Below are 24,616 nucleotides of genomic sequence, written 5' to 3'. Positions count from 1 at the left end.
TGAACCTCCCCATATTACACTAACCATAAATGACCTAGGGACCACAAAATGGTCTGACTTCATTAATTGCAAATAATATCTATTATTGATCCTTTTGCGGGAGGTTAGTGGTTAGTACAATGTTATTCAAGGGTCAGTGACCCAGGTTCAAATCTACCACTGTCTGCAAGTTTGTACATTTATCTCATGTCTGTGTGGGTTTCCTCCAGGTGCTCTAATTTCCTGCCACATTCCAAATGTGCCAAAGTAGGTTAAATCGTCACATGGGTGTAACTAGGTTGCACAGACTTACGGGCTGGAGAGGCATGTTATTGTGCTTTGTATATCGTGGTAATTTAATTTATACCATTGTAGTTGATGTATATTATGTACCTGCTTGGCTGCAGCAAGTAAAAGTTATAGTGCATCAGGACATTGTACTTATGCATATGATAATAAACTCATATCTCATCACTCGATCAACGATGGTAACAGTCCCACCATCCTTTTAAAACTAGGCTTAACTCAACAATCGTGCAAGGTGAATGAGTCCAGGCAGGGTTTCCTATGACTGCTTTCATTCCCCATATTGAATTTGGCATTACATTTGTATGTTTCTAATCTTTTGGTAGCTCTCTGTTGTTCACCAGCTCATAATGAATAGTTGTGCCTCCCTGTCCTTTTTCAAAACTCTGTATAAATGATATCTATCTTGAGAGACAAATTACTTTGAGATTATTTAACCGATCCAGGATCTCCCTCTTATTTCTAATGAAGTAATTAATTTTATTTGGAATATCATAGACTAGAGTTAAAGTGCTGTTTGGAGTCTTTCTTTGTGACAACTTTGGAGAAGCCAGTCATTGAGAACAGTCATTATGATCTGGGCTCAGTTGTTACACTCTTTCCCAGTTTAGTATCTGACTTTCTGTTCATTCTTGTATCAGTTTTACTGTCATCTAGTAAACAGATAGGTTTAAGCTAGATGGAAAAGAGACCATTTTTATATAATACTTCACTCATTGCTACTGCGCATTTGACTAAACCTTCCTGTGGTAAAGCCTGTACATTTTGCAGTATTATCTCAATACTCACAGCCACCCAGGCATGCGTCAGAACTTTCTCAGCTGTGTAGCGTGACTCAATATTCACCTGAAGCATTCGGCTTATCAATTCCTGCAATATAATGACAGCACTGAGACCAGAGATGTTTATGGTGGCAGACTCAAGATTGTACATTGCTATCTTGTCATTTCTGTATAATTTTACAATTGCACTCGCCATCTATCACATTGTCATTAACCAACTCTCCATCTGTCACATGACTACTAATCATCTAATAGGATAATATTATTATTCCAACATTAACAGGCATGTTTCTCCACAAATTGGTTAGGAATCCCCCCTTTACGTACTTTAGCAGAGCCTGTGATATTGTCCCAATAAGGAGATGGAAACTCCAGACGGCCAACAAGAATCTGGTCAAACAGGTCCTCCTGCACATTGTTTTCACTGCAGAATCACAAAAATACAGTTAATACCATGGGACTAGGATGCAAAATCAATCCAATTCATTTTTATATCTCTACATTCTTAAATTACAATCATTTCTGGAAAATAATCTTGGTTAAGGAAGTAGTTTCATATTTTTTGGTACAATATGAGCATCTCTTCACCAACTCATTCAGAGGCATTGTTGGATAGATGGCTCATCCTGTTTCCAAAACCATCTGTTGGCCGAGACCAGTTCCCTGGGCCCATAGGCTGCAGGTGGCAGAGGATATATGTGTTGCAACAGTGAGGAGCTATTGAAAGATCAAAGCTCACTAAGGAACTTTACCTTGTCCAATATCGTATGGAAGCCATGAAATGCCACCATCTAGGAGAGTACATTCAACAATGCATTCAGTAACCCAGTAAACTGAATCAAGTAATGAGCTATTAATACACATTTTGTGCACTCTCAGTTCTTGTGAAAAGAACTGAGCTTCTTGAAACAAAGGCTTTAGCCATTATTTTTTAACATTACTCAATTTCAGAAAGCTCTAAAATAACAGCATGTTTAGCGCAATGCTATTACATTGCCAGCAACTCGGGTTCAAATCCCATGCTGTCTGTAAGGAGATTGTACGTTATCCTTGTGTCTGCGTGGGTCTTCCACGGGTGCTCTGGTTTCCTATCACCCTTCAAAATGTACAGGGTTATAAGTTAATTGGGCGTAATTGGGCAGCATGGACTTGGAAGGGGCTGTTACTGTACTTAACATCTAATTTAAATAAAGAAAACAGAATGTGCTGGAAATACTCAGCCAGTCAGGGCGCTCGGTGGAAGAGAAATCAAGTTAAGATTCATGTTTTTTACATATAACGTGATTTTTTCCATTCAGAATTGTTTCTCCTACCTTTACACAGGACCAAAACTCCAAATGTTCGTATCACACTGTGTATTTAGATAGAATACCGGAAGTGCGGTAATTAAGCAAGTGGGACTTGCAACACTGCTCTGGTAACTTTGACCTTGACATCTGAGGTATGTGGGATATACAGCGCTACTGCAGCACCATCGATTGTGACATGAATCGCGCATCATCCATTGTACACAGAATGCCTGCAGCTAACTTTAGACTGCAGGCATTACTAGGGGTTAAGGAGTTATACTGAACAAAGAATTTCAAGATTTATATAGTTTAAATTATATACCGTTGTTAAACAAGATTAAAGCTGATTTACATAGATGGAAAGATCTACCATTAACTTTAATTGGATGAGTTAATTGTATAAAAATGAATATATATCCCCGTATACAATATCTCTTTCAGTCTATTCCAAGTGCAGTATCGAATAAATTTTTAAAGGAATTAAACAAAGTAATTTGTTTGTTTTTGTGGAAAGGCAAATTGTCAAGGGTCTCTATGCAAAAATTAACATGGCAATATGAATTAGGTGGACTTCAATTACCACATTTTCAAAATTATTATGAGGTGGCGCAATTAAAATTTATTAATAGGTTATTTGACATTGATCAACCACCTATGTGGGCAAAGGTTGAATTGGATCAGATTTTTGAAATTAAAATAAGTCAATTTATTTATAAATGGAATCTTTTATTATTGCAAAAGTATAAGTTGCCTGTATTGAGACACTTAATGGATATTTGGTACAAGCGAGATCAGATCATAGGATGTAAAGGAAAAATTTCAGCTAAATCACCATTTATTTCAGAATAAATAACCCTTATATAAAAGATTGGGAAATGAAAGGAATAAAATTGGTGCAGGATGTTTTGAAGCAGGTAAATTCCTTTCTTTTAATAGATTCTGAGAGAAGTTTGGTATTTCACCAAATTATTTTTTTTGCTTATTATCAAGTTCGAGATTTATTTCAAAATATTTTGGATGAGAATTGGTATTACCAGGTCAAACGAAATTTGAGATGTTAATTGCTGATAAAGGAAATAAGGGGTTCATTTAGAAATGTATATGCTGTTGCAAAAAAAATGGATAAAATTAATGTATATAAAACAAAGGAGAAGTGGGAGAAGGATTTGAATATTACTTTATCTTGGGAAGAATGATCAAATATGTGTGTTGATAGTGTTACATCATTACTTAATATGAGATACAGTATGGTTAATTATAATTTTATACATCGATTGTATTTAACACCTGAAATGTTGAAGAAATATGGTTTTACTTCCTCAGACGTGTTTTAGATGTGGGGAACAGATCCTGTTTTTTAAATTAAAAAAAAAATTTTCACACCATGAACCATATTAAACAAAATACACACAAACATTTCCCTCTTGAATATATACAGTGCCATTTTCTCCCCTTTTCCCCCTCCCTTCCCTCCCTCCTTCCCACCCCTCCCTACCCACTAAACATTCAACATATACAATACAATAAACCCATTAAACAATGTCATCACACAATGAAAATAAACAAGAAAATTGTGTCATCTACTTTTACACACTGGGTCAGTTCATTTCATCTTCTTCTCATGTCCGCGGTAGGCCCTTTCTGTTGTGTTCCACGTGCGGTACCCAAATTTGTTCGAATATTGTGACTTTATTTTTTTAAATATATGTTATTTTTTCCAATGGAATACATTTATTCATTTCTATGTACCATTGCTGTACTCTCAGGCTCTCTTCTGATTTCCAGGTTGACATTATACATTTTTTTGCTACAGCTAAGGCTATCATAATAAATCTTTTTTTGTGCTTCATCCAATTTGAGGCCTAATTCTTTACTTCTTATATTACTTAGAAGAAAGATCTCTGACTTTTTGGCATGTTGCTTTTTGTGATTTTATTTAATATCTGAGTTAGATTTTCACTTTCTCACATGCCCAAATTGCATGTACTGTTGTTCCCGTTTCCTTCTTACAGCAAAAACACCTCTCTGATACTGTCGGGTCCCAGTTATTTAACTTTTGGAGCATGATATATAGCCTGTGTAACCAGTTATATTGTATCATTCATAACCTCGTGTTTATTGTATTTCTCATAGTTCCAGAGCATAGGCTTTCCCATTTTTCATTTTTTATCTTTATGTTTAGATTTTGTTCCCACTTTTGTTTGGGTTTACAGCTTATTTCATCATTCTCTTTCTCTTGCAGCTTGATGTACATGTTTGTTATAAATCTTTTAATTATTATTTTGCCTGTAATCACATATTCAAAGCTGCTTCCTTCTGGTAACCTCAGCCTGCTTCCCAATTTGTCCTTTAAGTAGGTTTTCAGTTGGTGGTATGCAAACATTGTACCGAGAGTTATACCATATTTGTACTTCATTTGTTCAAAAGATAATAAATTATTTCCCAAAAAACAATTTTCTATTCTTTTGATCCCTTTTCTCTCCCATTCTCTAAAGGAAAGGTTATCTATTGTGAAAGGAATTAGTTGATTTTGCATCAGTAATAATTTTGGTAGTTGATAATTTGTTTTTTTCCTTTCTATGTGAATCTTCTTCCAAATGTTGAGCAGATGGTGCAGTACTGGTGAACTTCTATATTGCACCAGTTTTTCATCCCACTTATAAAGTATATGTTCTGGTACCTTCTCCCCTATTTTATCCTGCTCTAACCTGGTCCAATCTGGTTTTACCCTTGTTTGATAAAAATCTAATGGATATCTTAATTGTGGTGCTCTATAATAATTCTTAAAGTTTGGTAGCTGTAAGCCCCCTTGTTTGTACCATTCTGTTAATTTATCTAGCGCTATCCTCGGTTTCCCCCCCTTTCCATAAGAATTTCCTTATTATTATTCCTTATTATTGAAGAATTTCTCTGTTAAAGGAATTGGTAACGATTGACATAGGTATTGTATCCTTGGGAAGATATTCATTTTAATGCAATTTACCATTCCTATCAGTGTTAGTGGTAAATCTTTCCAATGTTCTAAGTCATCTTGTAATTTCTTCATTAATGGCTGATAATTTAATTTGTATAGATGGCCTAGATTATTATCTAGTCTATGTGATTCTTTCTTAAACTTTGTGAAATCTGCATTATTCATTGGCATCGCTTCACTTTTATTTGCGTTGATCTTGTACCCCAATATTTTTCCATATTCCTTCAATTTCTTATGTTATTGATAATTCTGGTTCTGTTAAGTATACTATGATGTCATCTGCAAATAGACTGATTTTATATTCCTTCTCTTTTATCTTTGTCCCTTTTATTTTATTTTCTGTTCTTATCAGACCTGCCAAGGGTTCTATAGCCTTTTTACATTCTGTTTGGGCATAAACTTTTTTGGGAAAAAGTTATAAAATTTTTGAGAGATTTATTTAAGGTGGATTTGCAATTGGATCTGATTATGTGTTTATTGGGTTATATGAATACATTAACGTCAGGGTTGCAGATGGACAAACCACAGTTAGCATTTATATGATTAGGGTTAGCTGTAGCAAGAAAATGTACAGCCATAACATGGAAAAATGATGGGAGAGTTAAATATACAAAGATGGCATAGAGAATTATAATCGTGTTTATATTTGGAAAAAAAAACTTATATTCTACAAAATAATTATTCTTCTTTTGTTAAGATGTAGAGTTTATATTTAGAACATATGGCCATAGATCTTAAGTAAATGATATGTACAGAGTTGGCATACCAAACAGTTAATATTAAATACCCAGAAATAATCTTTTTTTTTACGGCTTCGAGGGGTAGGTGGGTGCGATGGGATAGCTTAGATGGGAAGTGGAGTGGGGGGAGGGAGGTAAAGGGATTTTTTTATTGTTGTTTTTTTTTGGTTATGTTTAACATTTTGTAAAATCTTTAAATAAAATTTTCAAAAAAAAAGGAGGTAAAATATCGGAACGGGAATGACTCCTTATTCCTGATCCAATCTTTTTACACAGACTGTGTTCTGGGAAAATGGCAATAATTCCCTGGAATGCAGCTGCCTTGTATAAAACATGTTTCTCTTCCCACAAATGTGGCCTAACCTTCTGAGTATTTCCAGCATTTTCTGTTTAGCTGGGATTTCACACTAGTCACGTACTATATATCTGAGTTTTTGGAGAAAAACAGGCAATTCCAGTAATGGCCGCTGCTTGACCACATTGATGGGCTTTGCTCTTATTCATACCTGGACCACTCCATTGAGTACTACATATCAAAGCAGGATGCCATGGTGGATGTGCTGAATTGGCTGTCTCACAGGAAAATATTTAATTGGAAATTGTTGATGACAAATTTCCATTGATTGTTCAACAAATTGCCAGGGCCATCTATAAAGACGATACTTTGAAGCAAATGTATGACTTAACCACATCAAAGGCAGAGTGAATGAGATCAGATCTTTCTGGAGAAGGTGGCCTATGCTGTCAGTAAAGCAAGGTTGCTTTAAGTGGTGGTCCTAAAGGTACTACTAATGTCCATGTTGAGGGTTTGGAATTGTTCACAGGAAGGTAGTGGCTGGAGGTTCTGTATACTGGCGTTGGTTGGACAAGACATGAAAGGGTTGGAGAAAAGTTGCTGTCAGGATTTCAGGCATAATGAGAAAATGCGGAAATGATCAGTATGTCCCTTCCAGAGGTATTTGTTTATTTTTATAGCAATGGAAGGAGTACGTCCTCCTGCTGGTTGATTGACATCCAGAATGTTTGAAAGGTTGCTATTTTGGTTGTGCACTACAGGCCAGGTCAGTTTTTGGAACTGATTTCTGACAACGATCTGTAGCTCAGGTTGGAACAGTTTGTCACATTGCCTTATCCCAGTGGAGTCTGGCTTAGATTAATGCCCCTGTGTAAACCAACATCACAAGGGGAGCTGAACAATTTGTCTCGATGGTGAAGGAAACAATGGGGTTAGGGTTAACATTCCAAGAATAATCAGCTGACATTATTTTCTTTTCTGCAAGACCACCCTAGAAAAGTCTTTGGTGGGTCGACGTTTGTCTACATAGCCAAGGCTTGATGTAGCCTAACTTGCAGGTGGTGGAAAAGGATGCAGAAAAAGAATTATAAGGTCAGAAGGAGTGATATAAGGTTTTAAATGGGAGTTGCTGAGTAAGTACTCTGAGCACCAGGTCATGGAAAATGATCAAGGTGGAACCATGAAGGAATTGTGGAAGTAATGGGAATCAAGAAATAGCTGGAGAGGAAGTTGAATTGTTCACAAAAAATCAATTAGTATTATCATATCGTACACAAATAGATTATGATTGAGAACATTAGGTACGGGATGAGCAGAGAGTTACAGAATGGTTTCTATTATGCCACAAGGCATATGAGGTACATCTGATATCATATCATGCGTGTTCAATGAGGATTATAGAAAGGCACCCAATTAAAAAAAGAGAAATCAGAACCTCAGCATCATCAGAAGGCAAACTTCACCTGTGATTTATTATATGCTTGTCACCAATACAGCAACATAATGCCCTGTTGTCAACTGGATTGGAAAGAGATTCTATCTTTACTGTGAGAGATCTGAAACAGTTTACCTGCGGAATGGAGGGAAGCCACACAGGAGGATGTATGTAATGACACCTGCTGCCCAAATGTCAACCTTCAAGCCATACCTGTTAGAATATTAAGGACATAAAACAACATTAGAGCTTGCAATGGTACCAACAGTCCAGTACAAAGTAATAATTATGTATTTTTTTTCACACGGCCAGGAATGGGTCCAGGGAACATTCTTCATTGAAAATATATGATTTTCAAAATAATTTATTGTATTAAATGAAACTAAAGTAGGTGCATTAACTTCATCACTTTGCTATGCAAAGAATTCACAACTATTTGAGGTACTTACCCACTCTCTGCAATGATCTCTGGAGCCACATATGTCGGTGTACCGCAAACTGTGTACAGGGGCCCATCTACCACAGTTGCTAGACCAAAGTCACCCAATTTCAATGATTTGGTTCCATCTACATATTCACATACCTTTAGAGATGGAAGAATAATGATTATTAAGATATCTGATCAGGGAAATTGGAAATTACTTGAATGGATACAAAAATTGATTGAATTGACTATTTTTCTCAAGGTAATTCAAATGTAGATCGATGACCCAAAGAATAAATTGGTCTTTGCTTTGGAAGAATAAAACAGATGGAACAAATGGAACAATAAATGTGTCCATTTGCAGGATTTCTTTTTTTTAATGATTTAAATTTTATTGAGTTCTTTTAAAACAAGTTTCCCCAAACCCTTGAGTCAGAATTAAAGTTATGTAAGTCATGTTACAAAACATAAACTTATCCATAAAATAGAAATGAACATGGCAGCAAAATAAATCAATGTGTAATAACTATATATGTCTATTTAGACCTTTAATATCAGAAAAAACTGCTGATCATTAATATGCTTCACTACAACATCCACCACTATTTTCCTGCCAGGAAACTTAAATGTTTGCCCCTTTTTTGTGCAAAGATATCAATTTATCAAACTGCTTATAAGATGTGCGTTCAAACACTACCACTTTGACCATTTCTGAGGCCCTCTCTCCTGAAATGATGGTTCCCCCAAATTCTTCCATCCTCTAAGAATAATTTGTCTTCCTACCATTATACTTGCCTGAATACAATTTTGAGAGTATTTATCCCCAAATAACCAAAGTGTGTCTTCCACGTCAAATGGGGTTAACCAGGCAATTTGCATGGTTAGCAACCCATGTACATGGCGATTTGAAATGGTCCAAATGGGTCAACCCGGTCAGAACCCAACTGTCCATGACCTACCTCAGAGGTGGTCAGGGAATCCAGTTAAACTTACCCAGGTGTCCTGCTTCGGCGCTGGCAGAGTGGTTTCAGTGGCGTGGGGTATTATGGGTAAGGAAGACGGCCATTGCTCCTGTACTCACTCCCACATTGAGCCGTCGCCGTGAACCGGAGCGGCACGTTGTGGCAGCAACCACCAACCCCCACCCCCCAGAGGGAGAGGCACTTCGCTGGGCTACTGACGACCGGAGGGGGTGGATACTTCCCGTGATTGCGTGATGCGTCACTCACTGCATCATCACGGGGGCGGGATCCCCCTTAAATTGCCAGGTTGGTAATTTATCAGGTAGGTCTGGCTACGATTTGAAAGGTGAATCCTGCACCCATGACCCAGTAATCGCACGCAGATCCCAGAAGGGCTACCTGGGTGTTGCAATTTGAAAGCACCTAAAGAGTGCAGGATTTCTAATTTGTTTGTATGAGGTCAGACTGAATGGTCAAACAGATTTTTCAGAAATGGAGGCTTTTTCAAGGGCAAAAAATTTGCATACTTCTAAGATATGCAGAATTTATTTACTGACTGAAAATTTTAAGCCATTGTCTTATTTAATATTTTTTAGACAAAGAGCATGGTAATAGGCTCTACAACTCACGAGCCCATGCTGTCCAAATATCCTAATTAGCCTACAATCTCCATCACATGAAGGGTGGGTGGGAGCTAGAGCACCCAGAGGTAACCCACGCAGACATGGGGAGAACATCCTAACTCCTTACAGATAGCATTGGTTTAAAACCCATGACACCGGCACTGTAATAGTGTGCGCTAACCACTATGCTAACAGTGGCACCCACAACCCTGTTACAAACTAATTTCCTCACCACTATTTAAAGCCTCCTTCCTGGCCACTGTGTATACTATCACAAACTTTTTGTCCTGGCCAACCTGAGTTAATCTTGTGACAGAATACATTGTGTTTTATATTGTATAAGATATGATTTGGGGAGATAAAGTGTGGCAGGTTTTTTAGTGTAGATCACATACAAACACTTCAAAACAAATCTCATTTAAAATACTGGAGCTCTGCTCAAGCCAGACAGGCTGGTTCCGAGTGCCTTTGCAAAAATTTTGAAGAGTGCCCAAGGGACTTCACTAATGGATTGTTCTTTTGAAAAGCCACAGATGAAAGAACTTGGAGGATTAGGTCTGGAGCCGCAGTCTGTCTGAGTGGAGGTTGCTGTTCTAAGAGGGTCATGTGGTTTTGCAAGCAGAGAAAGTAAAACAGGCTTTTCTCTGAGTGAGAGAGAGATTGAGAGAGAGAGAGAGAGAGAGAGAGAGAGAGAGAGAGAGAGAGAGAGAGAGAGAATATAGTTCATATAGTTCAGCAGCAGCAGCTGGGACTGGAACAGGACAAGTTGACAAGCTTGTGGAAAAACCCCATTTTGAAGATGGGTTGTGAGTTCGTAGTTCAGCCTGGTCAAACCCTTGTGGTCCATACAAGAGGAGAGAACTGGCTGCCTAATGTTTCACTTGAAATAATAGAAACAAAAAGGAACTCTATGGTGACTTGAAAGAAAGGTTATCATCTGGAAAACCCTGATGAAGCAAGTTTCTTCAGCAAGACATCGACGTGGCTGTTTAGAAAGGATCAGTTTGTGTCCAGCAAACAACAAATCTCTCTCTGAAAACCAAAAAGATCCTTCATGAGTGGAAACAATTTACCTTTCATTCACCAAAGCCTGGTGAAATTCATAAATGTTAAATTCTTTGCACAGTATAAGAATTGCCTGCAACCAGTGAACTTGGAGGAATGAGAAGTTCTGTGAATTAAATAACTTTTCTAAACTTACTCTCATATTACATACACATGCGCTTAGAATTAGAAAGGGGATAAGTTAGATTAAGTAAACTAATAGTAATAAGTTAAAGTATGATCCTGTTTTCAAGTTTAAATGTAATTAAAAGCAACTTTTGTTTAAGTAACCATTTGTCTTGGTGACTATCTATTGACATGAAAACTCCTAACCCTTGTATTTGAATGCTTCTAGAATATCTCTAAGCCGTACAGTCATTCACAGATAGCCCTGGCCTATTCAAATCTGCCCCTCTCCTTTGCCACACCTTTGGTAGATGCACTGTTAGCTACAAGAACAGAGGTTTTGTAAATCCCTCCTGAAAATTCTCAAGTTATGTCTTTGGTCAAGGTTTTGTCATTTATTCTTGTATCAAATTTCATGTGAATACACTTTAGTGAAGCATGTTGGAGTGATTTATCAGATTAATGATACATTTGTCATTTTGACTATGTATCTTAACTCTGTATACTTGGACACTATAGATGTTGAATTTATTTCAAGTAAAGCAAGACGAGAATAGACAGAATGTATGAACAGTAGGACAAGCTATTTTGGTGACACCATAGTACAACCAGTGGAGTTATTGCCTCAATGTGCATACAACTGGGTTCAATCTTCATCTCCAGTGCCGTCTGAATGGAAATTTCACGTGGTCCCTGTGACCTAATGGATTTCCCACCCATGTCAATGATGGGAGAGGTCGGGAGGGTTTTGGAATGGGAGCAGGCCAATGGGACTTGTGGAATAATGCTCAGCACAGACTAGAAGGGCCGAATGGCCCATTTTCTGTGCTGCAACATTCTATGGTTTTAAGGTCTGAGTTGGTAGGTTAGCTGCAAAATGTAAATTAATCTTGGTATATTGGACAGTAATAAAATCTGTGGTGAGGACATTTCACAGAAATGTATGGAGAGAAAACTTGGTTTAGTTTAGGGTTCGTACGACCTCTGATATATAAAGATCCATATAATAATATATCATCTAAGACCATTGCAGACCTTAAATTACTACAGGTGCTCACTCTACCAAGGTTGTTCAAAGTAACACAAGGACAGCACAGTGGCACTGCTAATGGAGATGCTCTCTTTCAGCTCAGGTAGCACAGGTTTCATCCTGGCCTCCAAAGCTGTCTGCATGGAGTTTGCATGCTCACCTTGTGTCTGTGTGTTTCCTTTAAGTACTCCCACATCCAAACTACAAGTTGGTAGATTTTTTGGTCACTGTAAATTGCACCTAGTTGCAGTGGTTCTCAACCTTTTTCTTTCTACTCACATTCCACTTTAACTATTCCATCATTTTGATCGTACCTAATTAACTCGTTATGTGCAGGTTTCATGACTCCAAAGGAAATGGGCCAATGACAATTTTTCTCATGCAAAATATTTCAGTAACAATTGGGTCTAGAGCAGTGATTCTCAACCTTCCTTTCTCACTCACATACCACTTTAAGCAATCCCTTACTAATCACAGAGCACCAATGGCATAGAGATTACTTAAAGTGGTATGTGAGTGGAAAGAAAAAGGTTGAGACTCACTGCTCTATATATTTCTTTCCAATGTACCTGCTAATTTAAAAAAAATGCAGTAATTGTACCCAACTTTTATCATTTCTTCTGGCAGCCCATTCCACATATCCACTGCCACTGTGTAACAACCAGCCAACATTGCCAACTCTGTCCTTATAATGAAAGAAAGGTCATTGATAAACTTTCTGAAAGCTAATGCAGCCTAGGATATTGCCATAAGGAACCCAAATAGTGTGACCCTGGGGTAGAGATGATTAGTCTGCAATATCCACATTTATCTCTGTGACAGGTATGGCTCTATTTCATGGAAAATATTTCACAAGGTTGCAGGGTTAGCACAGCAGTTATCGAAATGCTATTACAGCACCAACAACCTGGATTCGAATCCAGCTCTGTCTGTAAGGAGTTTGCATGTTCTCCCCGTGTCTGCTTAGGTTTTCTCCAGGTGCTCTGGTTCCCTCACATTCTACATAACTTACGGGGGTTGTGGGTTAATTGGGGTATTTGGGCAGCATGGGCTTGTGGGCCAGAAGGGCCTGTTACTGTGCAGTATGTAAAAATAAAAAAATAAAATTATTTACATTGGCTTCATTGTTACTAGATGTCACTTTTGGTAAAGTGCAGATGTCAAGGGCAGTCCCTCTCAACTCACCTCTGAAATTCAACTCTTTGATCCATTGTTGGACCAAAGCTCCAATGAGTTATTCATCTAAATGATTCTGGCAAAATGCAAATTAAGGATTTTGTGGGCACGTTATTGGTTTCTAAATTTCACTTGAAAGTACTGTTGATTTGATAATCTGCCATCAGTTTCCTGATTATTGAAAGTAGATTGCTGGATCATCAATGGGATTAGACTTTCCTGTATTTTCTAGGCACTTGAGTTATGGTTAGGAGTTTACAATATGTGTCATTATCTTCATTGTCTCTTGCTCTTCTTCTACTGTTAGGTGAGGTTTCAGGTCTTAGTTGTCTGAAAGATGAAACATTGAGATGAGATGTGAATGGTGGGGCGGAGCTTGTGAAATTAAGAGGTACATGCAAATACCGTTTGCAATTTTCAAATTAGACGAGATTGTGAGATGAGGGGAAGAGGGATTCAAAAGCTGGGTTAGGTATTAGGATACCTTCATCTTCAACAGTTTCAGCCTTGCAATTGGCTATGGATTGATCAACGGACATTCCAAATGGAACATGATTTCCTCCCTTGAGGAAAAAGGGCGTTGACATACCTGTGTACTATTTATTTGTGATTGTTTCTTGAGGTTATATACCCATTTTCCCTGTGGCAGAGAGGAAGTAAGTCAGTGAGTAGGCAGCAATCTGTTCACATGGTAGCTGTCGAGATTGTAAAGCCATCAATGTTCAGTATGAGTACTACTTAATAGAGCTTACCAATAAGTGAATGCCTCTATCTATGGTTAATCAGTCATTGATGAGCGATGGGCATGGAGATTTGCTCATTTGATGGTGATGCCATTTGACTGCCAATGGCAAGGCATTTAGATGCCCTGGGCTCAACTCTTGGCCTTGACTAACAGTACCAACCCCATTCACTGTCTCTAATTATGTGTCTGGAAGGTTCCTTGTTCCCTGTCCCCCAAAGCATGGAAACATGACATCGATCCTTCATACTGCCTTAACCTGTGCAATGCTCTCATATGTGTCCTGCCATTATTCAATATCTGCCAAATTAGTATAATATCTGGGTTGAAAAGAGGTCAAATGATGTGGAGAAGGTAGGAGGAAGGATCCCAGAGCTCCCAAAATAGAGAGAAATTAAAGGAAAGAAGATTTTAAAGTAACTGCCAGAATATGCACAGGGGACATAAACATGACAAAAAAACAAATCCACAGCCAAAAATGGTAAGGAAACAGCTCTGAAATTGAAGACCAGAGCTGAGAAGCTTCGTGGCAAGGAAGGTGGTGGGGCCACGTCAAGGCCCATTGAAGAAACCGCCACTTCAAAAGAATAAGGACTCAGTTCTGGGAGAGGTCGTGGCTCCAGACTGCCAGATGGCAGAAAGAAGCCTCAAGACTGGTAAGGGAGGAAAAAGGTTTGAAATGCTACACTCCCTCCACAGTGAGAACGATGGTCCAAGCACCCTTGTAGCACAGGCAATCCCAGTGGTGGACTTGACAGGAGCAGAAGTCATGAAAAGGAGGGACAGAAAGCAGCGGAGACCGGCTCGACGTGGTGCATGAAGAGTTCAGGTGGTGCGGGCACTGCCATGACCTCAAGAAAGGCAGCGTGGCTTATCTGGGCTCTGGTGACGAATCCAGCCCAGAGTCGGACAGAGCCGAGGGGAGCAGGACAGCATCGAGACTGGCATAGAGATGGATTCTGGTGACAGAGCCAGTCCCAGGTTGTAGGCTGCAATGGACAAGGATGGTCCAAATGGCATTGGGTCAACTGAGGAGACCCCCAGTAACAGGGGGTTTCTCAGACAAGAACAGCGGTGGCAGGCAAAGTGAAGAGGCTGGAGCTGGTGCTGAAGTCCCAAATAATGCTACAGATGGAGGAGGGAGCCCACAAGGAGCTTCAGGCTGTAAGCAGAGAGGGTTAAAGAGACAATGCACACAAGGAGTCTTAGAGCCTTCCTTGAGTGACATAATGAGAGCATTTAGCCTTATGGAGGGCATGCTCTCTCACTCAATGGAAAAGAGGACTGAGAACATGGGAAGAAAACTGAATAAAATGCAGACGGCCCTCTCAGGATTGATGGGAAGTGTAGCGGAAGTTGAGGAGAGGATGGGGGCGTCTGAGGACGTTATGGGGAAGCATGGGGAAGAAAATAGACAGCCTCATCAAAGAAAAAGATGGGATATTGGGGAAAATGGATGCCCTCAAAAATTACAGCTGGAGGAATAATATTAAGGTAGTGGGATTAAAAGAGGGAACTGAAGGGCAGAACCCTATATGTTTTCTCTAAAAATGGATTTCCAGCGTGCTGGGCGAAGGTGCTCTTTGGGAAAGAGTAGAGATAGAGAGGCCGCAGAGGTTCCTCATCCCAAAACCTGGCCCTGGCAAAGACTGCTCTCTGTCCTGATAAAGCTACTGTGATACCAGGACAGAGAAGAAATTTTGAGCACAGCAGCAGGTGGGGATAAAAAGAGAGAGAGTTCCCCATGGAGATAGAAGGGAACAAAGTTTTTTTTAACCCGGATATCAGAATGCTACTCTTAAAAGCCAGAAAGGCATTCGAACCAGCAAAAAGATTAATTAAGCAGAAGGGCCACGAGTATGTGCTAAAGTACCTGGCAACCCTTATGGTGGTGTTACACGGTTGGGGGGGGGGCGGGGGGGGGGGGAAAGAGAAAAAAAGTACCTGGAAAAGGGCACAACAATTGGTAGAAGATTTGCTCGTGCTAATGGATAAAAGAAAGAACCAAGATAGAAGCGGGAACTAACCCACAAAATATATGGACCTATTGTGGATAGGAATATATTCCGGTATTAATAGCGAGAGGAAAGAATGGAGAATGAGGTTATAGCAATTACAAGTGAATGTTACATTGGTAATTTCTCTTTTCGGGAGTGCAGGAAGCAGAGGGAGGAAAGGATGGGTGTAAACTACACAACCTGCAAAGGGGGGAGGGTGGTGACATCCAGAGAAGGGTGGTCACTGAACAAGTGGGGGATGGGAATAATATGAGTCAAGGGTTGTGAGGGGAGAGCAATGGGGGGGGGGGGGGAGAGATCTCAAGCTAATGCATGTTTATAAATAGCGTTTATGTTCTTCTTTACTTTTTAGTGGTTAGTTGTTTTAATTTTTTCCTCTGTCTTTGTCGTCATCCTTGTTTCAGCTTGTGAAGTATATTGTCTTAATTTGTATTGATGTGTCCTTTTTTAATTTTAAGATGGCTAATTATTTTAGCTTTTTTATGTTTTTATCCCTCAGGGTCTGGTGTGGTTCAAGCAGTTGGGGGCCTATGGCTGATGATAAGTGGCTGAGTGAGGAGGGATCTCTTGGCGACGAAGGTACAAAATAAACATTGGTACGATAACCCCTGGGACAATGGTTAAAAGTATAAAGTTTGTGAGTTTCAGTGTCAACAGACTGAATGGAATGATTAAGAGAAAAAGAGTCGGTGCATATTAAGAAATGAGGAGTGGACCTGACCGTCCTCCAAGAAACTCGTATGACAGAACTAGGACACACCAAAAGTTAAAAAGAGGATGGGTAGGCCAGGTACTTGCCTCCTCATATGGTTCAAAAGCAAGGAGGGTGGCAATTCTGATTGGGAAGGGTGTTCCGGTGCGAATGCAGAATGTAATGATGGATAAAACAGGTCGATTTGTAATGGTGCACTGACAAATATATTCAGAGTCCTGGATCCTGGTGAATCTATATGCCCCCAATATAGATGATGAAAAATTTATGCAGGACATCTTTCTGAAATTGGCAAAAGCAAAAAAGAATATTCTAATTAGAGGAGATTTCAACTTTTGTCATGATCTTGTTTTGGACAAGTCAACAAGAAGAATAGTGAAAACAAAGGTGGCCCGTACCAGCATTGGTGAAGCATTTGCCAGAACTAAACAACAAAGATCAGGTGGGCTTTGTACAAAAAAGGCAGGAGGCTGACAACATGAGCAGATTCTTAAGTATCAAACTTTATTCGGCATAAGTCAGAAACGAAGGGAGTCTTGCTGTGGCTCTCGATGCAGAAAAGGCATTTGACAGATTGGAGTGGGACTTTTTATTCAAAGTACTAGAGAAAATAGGGCTAGGACCAACTTTCATTAATTGGATGAGGGCACTGAATCATGTGCCTAAGGCGAAAGTTGTGACTAATAGGCAAATTTCCTCAGCCTTCCCACTCCAGACATTAAGGGGTTCTGAGTGGCCCACGAAGAACATAAAATAAATTTATTTGCTGATGTGCTGATATATTTGACAGACCCAATAAACTTATTACCCAAACTGCGCTCTTCTCTGGAAGACTATGGGGAGGTTTCCGGGTACAAGATTAATTGTGTAAGAGTGAGATCATGCCACTTACGGGAGGGGATTATAGATAATCTTTGAAAAATAGTTATCTAAAGTGACCACAAAATAGGATCAGATACTTGGAAAAAAGGTAAAAATTAATTTAAATAATTTGTACAAATTAAAGTATACCCCTTTGCTGGGAAAAACTCAAGGAGGACATAAACAGATGGATGTCCCTGCCCATGACGTTGGTGGGCAGAGTCAATTGCTTGAAAATGAATGTGCTGCCAAGTCTCCAGTATCTGTTTCAAACCTTGCCTGTGGCATTGCCCAGGGGTTTCTTTCAGGCCCTGCTCTCACAGACAAGAACGTTCTTGTGGAATGGAAGATAGCCAGAGTCTCTATGGAGAAATTGACCTGGGACTACAGTCTGGGTGGATTATGGATCACGGACTTTAAAAAATACAATTAGGCAGCCCAGTTTAGGTACATCTTCTCACTCTTATGTGGGAGGGGAGAAGTACCATCCTGGGTACAAATTGGTCTGCACTTGGTAGGCAAGAAGGTAGCAGAGGACTTTATTTACAAGTGGGATGCCAAATTGCTATCTGGAAAAACAGACAGCCCCATACTAAAGCAGATTATTGGCATTTGGGGTGACACTAATCAGTACTTAGGAATAAAATTGGGGCTGTCTCCAAAACTCCAAACTGGCTAATACCTTTGACAGTGAGTAACAAGATCCTAGGAATGGTGTCAGGTGTATAGAGGATTGTTACGAGCAGGGACAATTAATGTCATTTGAGCAGCTTAGGCAGAAATATGATTTATCAGATAAGACATTCCACTGCTACCTTCAGATAACATATTTTTTGCAGGACAAACTGGGTCCAAATATGGTCCTACTAAAGTGCAGTGACTTAGAGGTCAGGATTCGAAAGGGGATCACCTGGAAATTCATTTAGGCTCCAAGCGGGAGGGCCTAAATGAGATCTCCATAAATCAAGACAGATGTGGAAGTCAGACTTAGGAATAACGATTGAGGAGCGGTGCTGGTCCGACCTGTGTTATCAATGAGAGGTACAAGCTGGTGCAATATAATTTTTTGCACCAGCTGTACCTGACACCGCAAAAGATCAACAGGTCAAAGCCTGACCTGTGGGATCATTGCTTTAGATACGGCATTGAGATAGGAACCTTTGTGCATGTGTCCTGGACATGTGCCAAGGTGAGGTCTTTCTGGACAGAACTAGGCGAAGTCCTAGGGAAAATTATAGGTAAAGAATTCCCACAGGACCCTGAGTTGTTCCTGCTAGTTAATATAATGGACATAAGATTTAAAATGAAGCTGTCCAAGTTTCAAATTCAATTCATAATGATCGCGTTGGTGGTGTCCAGGAAGTGCATTGCGGTTACCTGGAAATCCGTCTCTTGCCTGAGTATTGCGCAATGGAGCAGGGAGATGGAAGCCTGTGCTCCACTGGAGAAAGTTACCTATAACTTGAGGGGAAGATACGGCACCTTCCAAAAAATTTGGCAGCTGTATCTGAAACATATAGGAGCATGGCAGTGAAAAAAGACAACTTTGTTTTGGGGCCTGGGTCATCCCCGATTCCTCCCCAATCGCTGGGGGTTGAAGGGGGAACAGGGAATTCTGCCTCAGTCCAGCCAGCAAAAGTCAGGAAAACCAAGTAAAATCGGCCAAATCTCTGGCCGCTGTGCCAGGCCAGACCCAGATATGATTTATTCCTGTGTTTTGAACATTTTAATGTCTTAAGTGTTTTTTTTCCTTTGGTTGTCAAGTGTTAAGAGTTTGAAGTCGAGGGAATGGGCTGGGGGCGGGAGGGAGAAAGGGGAAGGAGTGTTATGCTTGGACTCGACAAAGAATTCGCATAGACGGGATTAGGATAAGATGTAAAACTAGGTGACATGTGCGTAAACTGTTGAGTTCAATTTTGAAGACTATAAATAAAACATTCCAAAACAAAATCTGGGATGCCTATTGCTACAACATGCCTCCGTGCTAAGACGTATAGGCTGACGTTGGTGGTCGAGACCTCCAGCTACGGTGATAACCAATGATCAAAGCACTTCACATTGGCTGCAGACTATAATGAAGTAAGTGAGCAGGCAGCACAAGGTTGACATGCTGCCTGCATGGAAAAGCTGGGCCATAGGCTATCTGTCCATCACAGTCTCATGTTCATTTTTTTTGGACCTGTAAAATTTAGCTCCTTTATTTTTCTTTCAGCCATTTCCAGCCTTTGCAGTAGTTTGAATGAAATTCATAGATCCTGATCATATTTCTCATTCTCTGGTTACTCTGTTCTTCAGTCATTAGCTTTGCTGTTAATTAACAGCTTGGCATGCTTTAAGCCTGCCCAATCCTCCAGCAAATAAAATTAGACTGTCTACGAAGGAAGCCACAAAATGAAACTATAAATATGAGAGATAAATATCTATTTTGCCACATCAATACATGCATGATTGTTGCTTTATTAATTGATGAAGAAACTTTGAAACCATTAAAAATGAATAAATAAATTAAACTGTAGTTTGCAGCAGGAAGGAAGACACAAATTCTCACTTGGAATGCTGCACAAAGAGGTGCACAACTAGACCATGCATGTATTGAATTGTTCACATAGGCTTCACATTTCTATTTTAAGTGATACATTTTGGCAGGAATAAGTCTCTTTCATGCTGAGTGTTTTATGCTGTGCGAGATTTTTTTAAACAAAAAGAATTTTGTACACAGGTGTTAACTCCCTACCCAAGAACACTATGGGAGTCAAATAACACCAGAAGGATGGCAGTGTTTCAAGAAGGCAGCTCAGCTCCACCTTCTCCTTGCCAATTATGCCTAGATCCCTTTAAAATCCCCATAAAATATGGAACAGAAGGACTCTGGTGTGACTCTTCAAGGTTATATCTGTAGAATTACTGTAGAAGTACAGTAATTTTAAAATTTTGTACTTGATAAACTTATGTAGAAGAGAGACACATCTTGTGATAACTATATATTTCAAAACAAATTCCACAGAATCTTTAAGCTCTATGAGTGAGGGGCAATTCCCAACACATTTTCCAAAATCTCAAAATGGTTGGTAATACACTGAACAATTTCAATTTCATTTGAGAAATAGAGGAATATCCCACTTTATGAATACTCAAATTACAGAAATTCACTTTTACGAAGAAAGCCGTATTCGCTTTTACGACAGGATTTGAATGGGTTTTTGCTTTTACAAAAATAGCTTTCAATAGTAGTAAATGGGACTTCACTTTACACCAATTCAGCTTACAAAAGCTTTCAAGGAAATGCTCTAGTTTTGTAAAGCAGGGTATACCCATATACCCAAGCTATTCTTAATAATGAACAAAAAAAAAACATGGAAGATCAACAGTTTAACTTTTATTTTAATGCCTTTCCCCTCTATTGTAAAGCATGACAATTTTTCTGCTAAACATAAATTCCACTAATCTGTGAAAAGTTCATATTTCTAGGTGATCATTTTCTTGCTTTAGCGAAGAGTAAAGGATGCAATAGGCAGATATGGCCTGTTGGAGATGATCAAGGTGTGAAATATTCAAAGAACAAACATCTTTGAGTTATTTGGGTTATCTTGTTTTGCCAGTGAACACAGAGTAGTTTTCATTGGGTTTGTGCTTTCAAACAGGGTGTATTCAGTGACCAAGGTAATAAATACAAAATCCTAGGCTCCAATTGCTCAGTGGTTAGAGCACTGGTCTTGTAAACCGGGGTCGCAAGTTTGTTCCTCGCTGGGTCCTTATTTCTTTGAGGGCTGCTGGACAGAGTGGCGACTCTGTCTTCCTTACGGTACAGGGCTGCTGGACAAAGTTCCTTATAGCAAACAAAGTTAAAGAATTTCATGTATGTTACATTCTAAATGTAGAATTATGTGACAATAATGGAATCTTTACCTTTATCTTTAGTTTTGCACATTTAGTAATTTAAATCTGTGTCTTAATGCACCAATAATATTGACAGACATAAAATATAATTGGGCATCAAGCACTCAAGCAAAACCATATACTGATAAAGATACTGATTTGTTCTAAAGCAAGTTAAAAAAAATCAAAAAGAACCCAGCATCTGGGCATCGTGTGACTGAGAGCACTCAAGATCAGGACCCGCTTTTATTTACAACAATAACACACAATAGTCTTTGGATTGAACTGGGGTTTTGGTGGGGATCCAGGGTTTATATTGGGATATGTGGGGGCGGAGTCAAGGGAGGATCCAGTCCTCAGGACATTACATCAGTAGTGAATTCCCAGTTCACTACACTAGGTAAATAAGATAAACAGATTTATCATGTATTAGAACCATTGTGGTGAAAATAAGAAGATTCATCTCCTGCCTTTATCCCCCAAAAAAGGTAATACTGACCTAACATTAAATAGAAATGTAAGCATGGGAAAATATATATCTATCTGGCCAGTCTCTGGATACATGGTTATCTAACTGTACCCTTAATTAATTTTCTCACCAAACACCAGATGAACTCCTCTATTAACTACTGCTGTTATCAGTCTTTAGTGCCTCAATAAACAATCCACACAAACATTATCCACTTTTGAAGTAGTTGGGCTAGAAATCATAACCTGCAAATAGCACGTCATGGGGGTGGGGGAGGAGGGTACAGTGTTTTTGTTTACATTGCCCTGGCTTTATCATTTTATATTTGATGAGGCCCAAGGGATTATATTTGAAAACCATCACAATGTTCCACCCGTGGGGCAAATGAGGTTTTCTGAGGAAGTGCATTGGGATCCAGACTGAGCTGTAATCAGGAAGGAAGATTGCAAGTTGGAGGTGGGATGTGGTGGAACAAAGATCAGAAATTCTTTAGCCAGAGGGTTGTGTGTCTGTGGAACTTGTTGCCACAGGTGGCCGTGGAAGAGAGGTCATTGGTTGTATTTTTTGGCAGAGATTGAAAGGATTTGATTAGTTGGGGTATCAAGAGTTATGGGGAGAAGGCTGAGGAGTGGGGATGGATCAGCTCATGATAGAATAGCAGAGAAGACTCAATGGACCAATGGTCTACTCCCAAATCTTGTGAGAAAGAGCAGGAGAAATTGGGAGTCGGGAAGAGGTATGGGCAACGGACTGGGAAATGATTGAAGGGTCTGAGGGAACCAAGCAAAGAAGGAGTGTTGGGGGTAACTGTTAAAATTAAGGTTAAAGTAAACCCCAGATCAGCCAGTAGAGGCTTGAGTAATGTCAGGCACTTAAACTACAAAGCAAGCTTTGACCTTTCATTGAACATATGCTTCGTTGCTTATGCCAGGGGTGTCAAACTCAAATTCACAGGGGCCAAAATTAAAAACTTGGACTAAGTCGAGGGCCGAACTAAATATTTATTGAAAATTTTCAACAACATCTGCATGTTTTCTCTTCTTTCAACATATGTAATGTTAAATTTTTTCTTATTAAAATAAATGTTTAATAATAGTTTTGAATAAACTCTTTCATTGTCATTGTCATTGGTCCATTTCCTTTAGTGTCTGAAACCATGCACATGATGAGTCAATGAGGGATGATTAAAGCAGTGGTCTTCAAACTTTTTCTTTCCACCCATAGACCACCTTAAGCAATCCCTTACTAATCAGAGCACCAATGGCACAGGGACGCGAGTGGAAAGAAAAAGGTTGAGAACTGTTGTATTGTGGTAACTCCACATTTGATTTGTTAGGCAAGTGGTCAGAGAAGGACCCCCCCGCACCCCAAGAAAGGCTTAAATCACAGGAACAAAATAAGCTTCCGTCTCACTGCTCCCAATCTTACACACAGTCCTGATGTGGAATGTGGGGTCGCAGCTCCACGTTCACCCGAGTTCAGGTGCTGTCTGTGTGGAGTTTGTACACTCTTCCCTTGTCTTGGACCAACAGGTTGGTCGCCTGACGAAGGCACCCGAACCCCCCGTTGAAACGCCGGCATCCGGGGCGGTGGAGGAATTGGCTGAGAAGAGCGCGTTGCTCCCACCCCCCTCCCATGGTTGGAGAGGGATTAAACTGCGATCTCACGGCACCGGGCTCGTCTCCAACAAAAGGAACGGAAGGCAGGGTCTGCCGCGCACGGAGCGAGGGGGAAGGCATCACCAACGAGATGTTCGGTTCGGCGTCGTCGCTGAAGCGCAGACCCAGCGAGGATGGTCCCCAACTCCAGCCGCGTCTGTGTGTCCGGGAGCCGGGCGGGCTGAGTGCGGCGCTCCGATCCCCGGGATTCGGGACTCTGAGATCCCTCCACACCTCCGGCGTCTTCAGTGTGCATGCACTATATTGGCGTGGCAGCCAGCGGGCCAACTCTAATATATATTTAATATGGTCTTGCGGGCCAAATATAATTATATCGCGGGCCAAATTTGGCCCGTGGGCCAGAGTTTGACATGTGTGGCTTATGCCCTCTGCTTCTGCAGACTTGAGTTTCACGAGGTGAAACAAACTGAACATTGCATATTGGCCCTGTACATGCGTGTGTTATTCACACAACAATCCTGCATCAAAGATCTGGAAGTCTATTGCTTGTGCACAAAGCACCCATTAAGTTTAGCAATTTTTGATAACAATTTCAACACGTGCTGCATAATAAATGTTGCACTGCACAGCAGAACTTAAAGATGGTTTCTTCTGCTGAAATATGTTCCCTTATTTGAAATTGTCTAGTCCCCATTGTTCATTTCTCGTTTGAGGTAAAGGATTTCTCATGTTTAACATTTTTGACACGTTTGAGGGTCTTGAATAACTCAGCAAGATCCTTTCCAATCTCCTCCAGTGTAAACAAATTTAGCTTCTGCAGACTCTCCTTGTAATCCAAGCGTTTAATGCTTGCTTCATTCATTTGGTAGCCCTTCATTGCACCTCCTTAAATCATAATATGATCAGTGGGCCTGCATTCACTCCTTCAGAAGGAAGCAACCAGTGCCCTGCAATGCAATATTCTATCCTCTACTATATACTGCAATTTGGCTTGAAACTTATGTGCTAAAAATCTCTTGTATTAATCACCGCTGCTGCACAGTATGCCAGCAGTGACACAGCTTACAAAGTTTGGATCTTCTGATTAGTTCTGTAGTTAAACCTTGTGGCCTCTACCACCTGGAGTTTTCTTAC

General features: G+C 39.9%; 1 protein-coding gene across 6 annotated transcripts in view; it reads right to left on the bottom strand.

Annotated features, from left to right (window-relative positions):
- Positions 1-24,616, bottom strand: part of dclk2a (doublecortin-like kinase 2a) — a 353,107-nt gene that overhangs the window by 23,673 nt on the left and 304,818 nt on the right. For all 6 annotated transcript variants that reach the window (XM_069926428.1, XM_069926430.1, XM_069926432.1 and 3 more), the window contains 4 exons: positions 8,250-8,383; positions 7,936-8,013; positions 1,395-1,491; positions 1,075-1,155 (listed from right to left, as the gene is read on the bottom strand). In XM_069926428.1, coding sequence (XP_069782529.1) covers positions 1,075-1,155; positions 1,395-1,491; positions 7,936-8,013; positions 8,250-8,383 — 390 coding nt within the window. The remainder of the gene's footprint in view (positions 1-1,074; positions 1,156-1,394; positions 1,492-7,935; positions 8,014-8,249; positions 8,384-24,616) is intronic.

Source organism: Narcine bancroftii, chromosome 3 (assembly GCF_036971445.1).
Source record: "Narcine bancroftii isolate sNarBan1 chromosome 3, sNarBan1.hap1, whole genome shotgun sequence".
NCBI classification, from domain to species: domain Eukaryota; kingdom Metazoa; phylum Chordata; class Chondrichthyes; order Torpediniformes; family Narcinidae; genus Narcine; species Narcine bancroftii.
The sequence above is the reverse complement of the archived record's forward strand: the minus strand, read 5'-3'. Positions and strand labels throughout refer to the sequence as shown.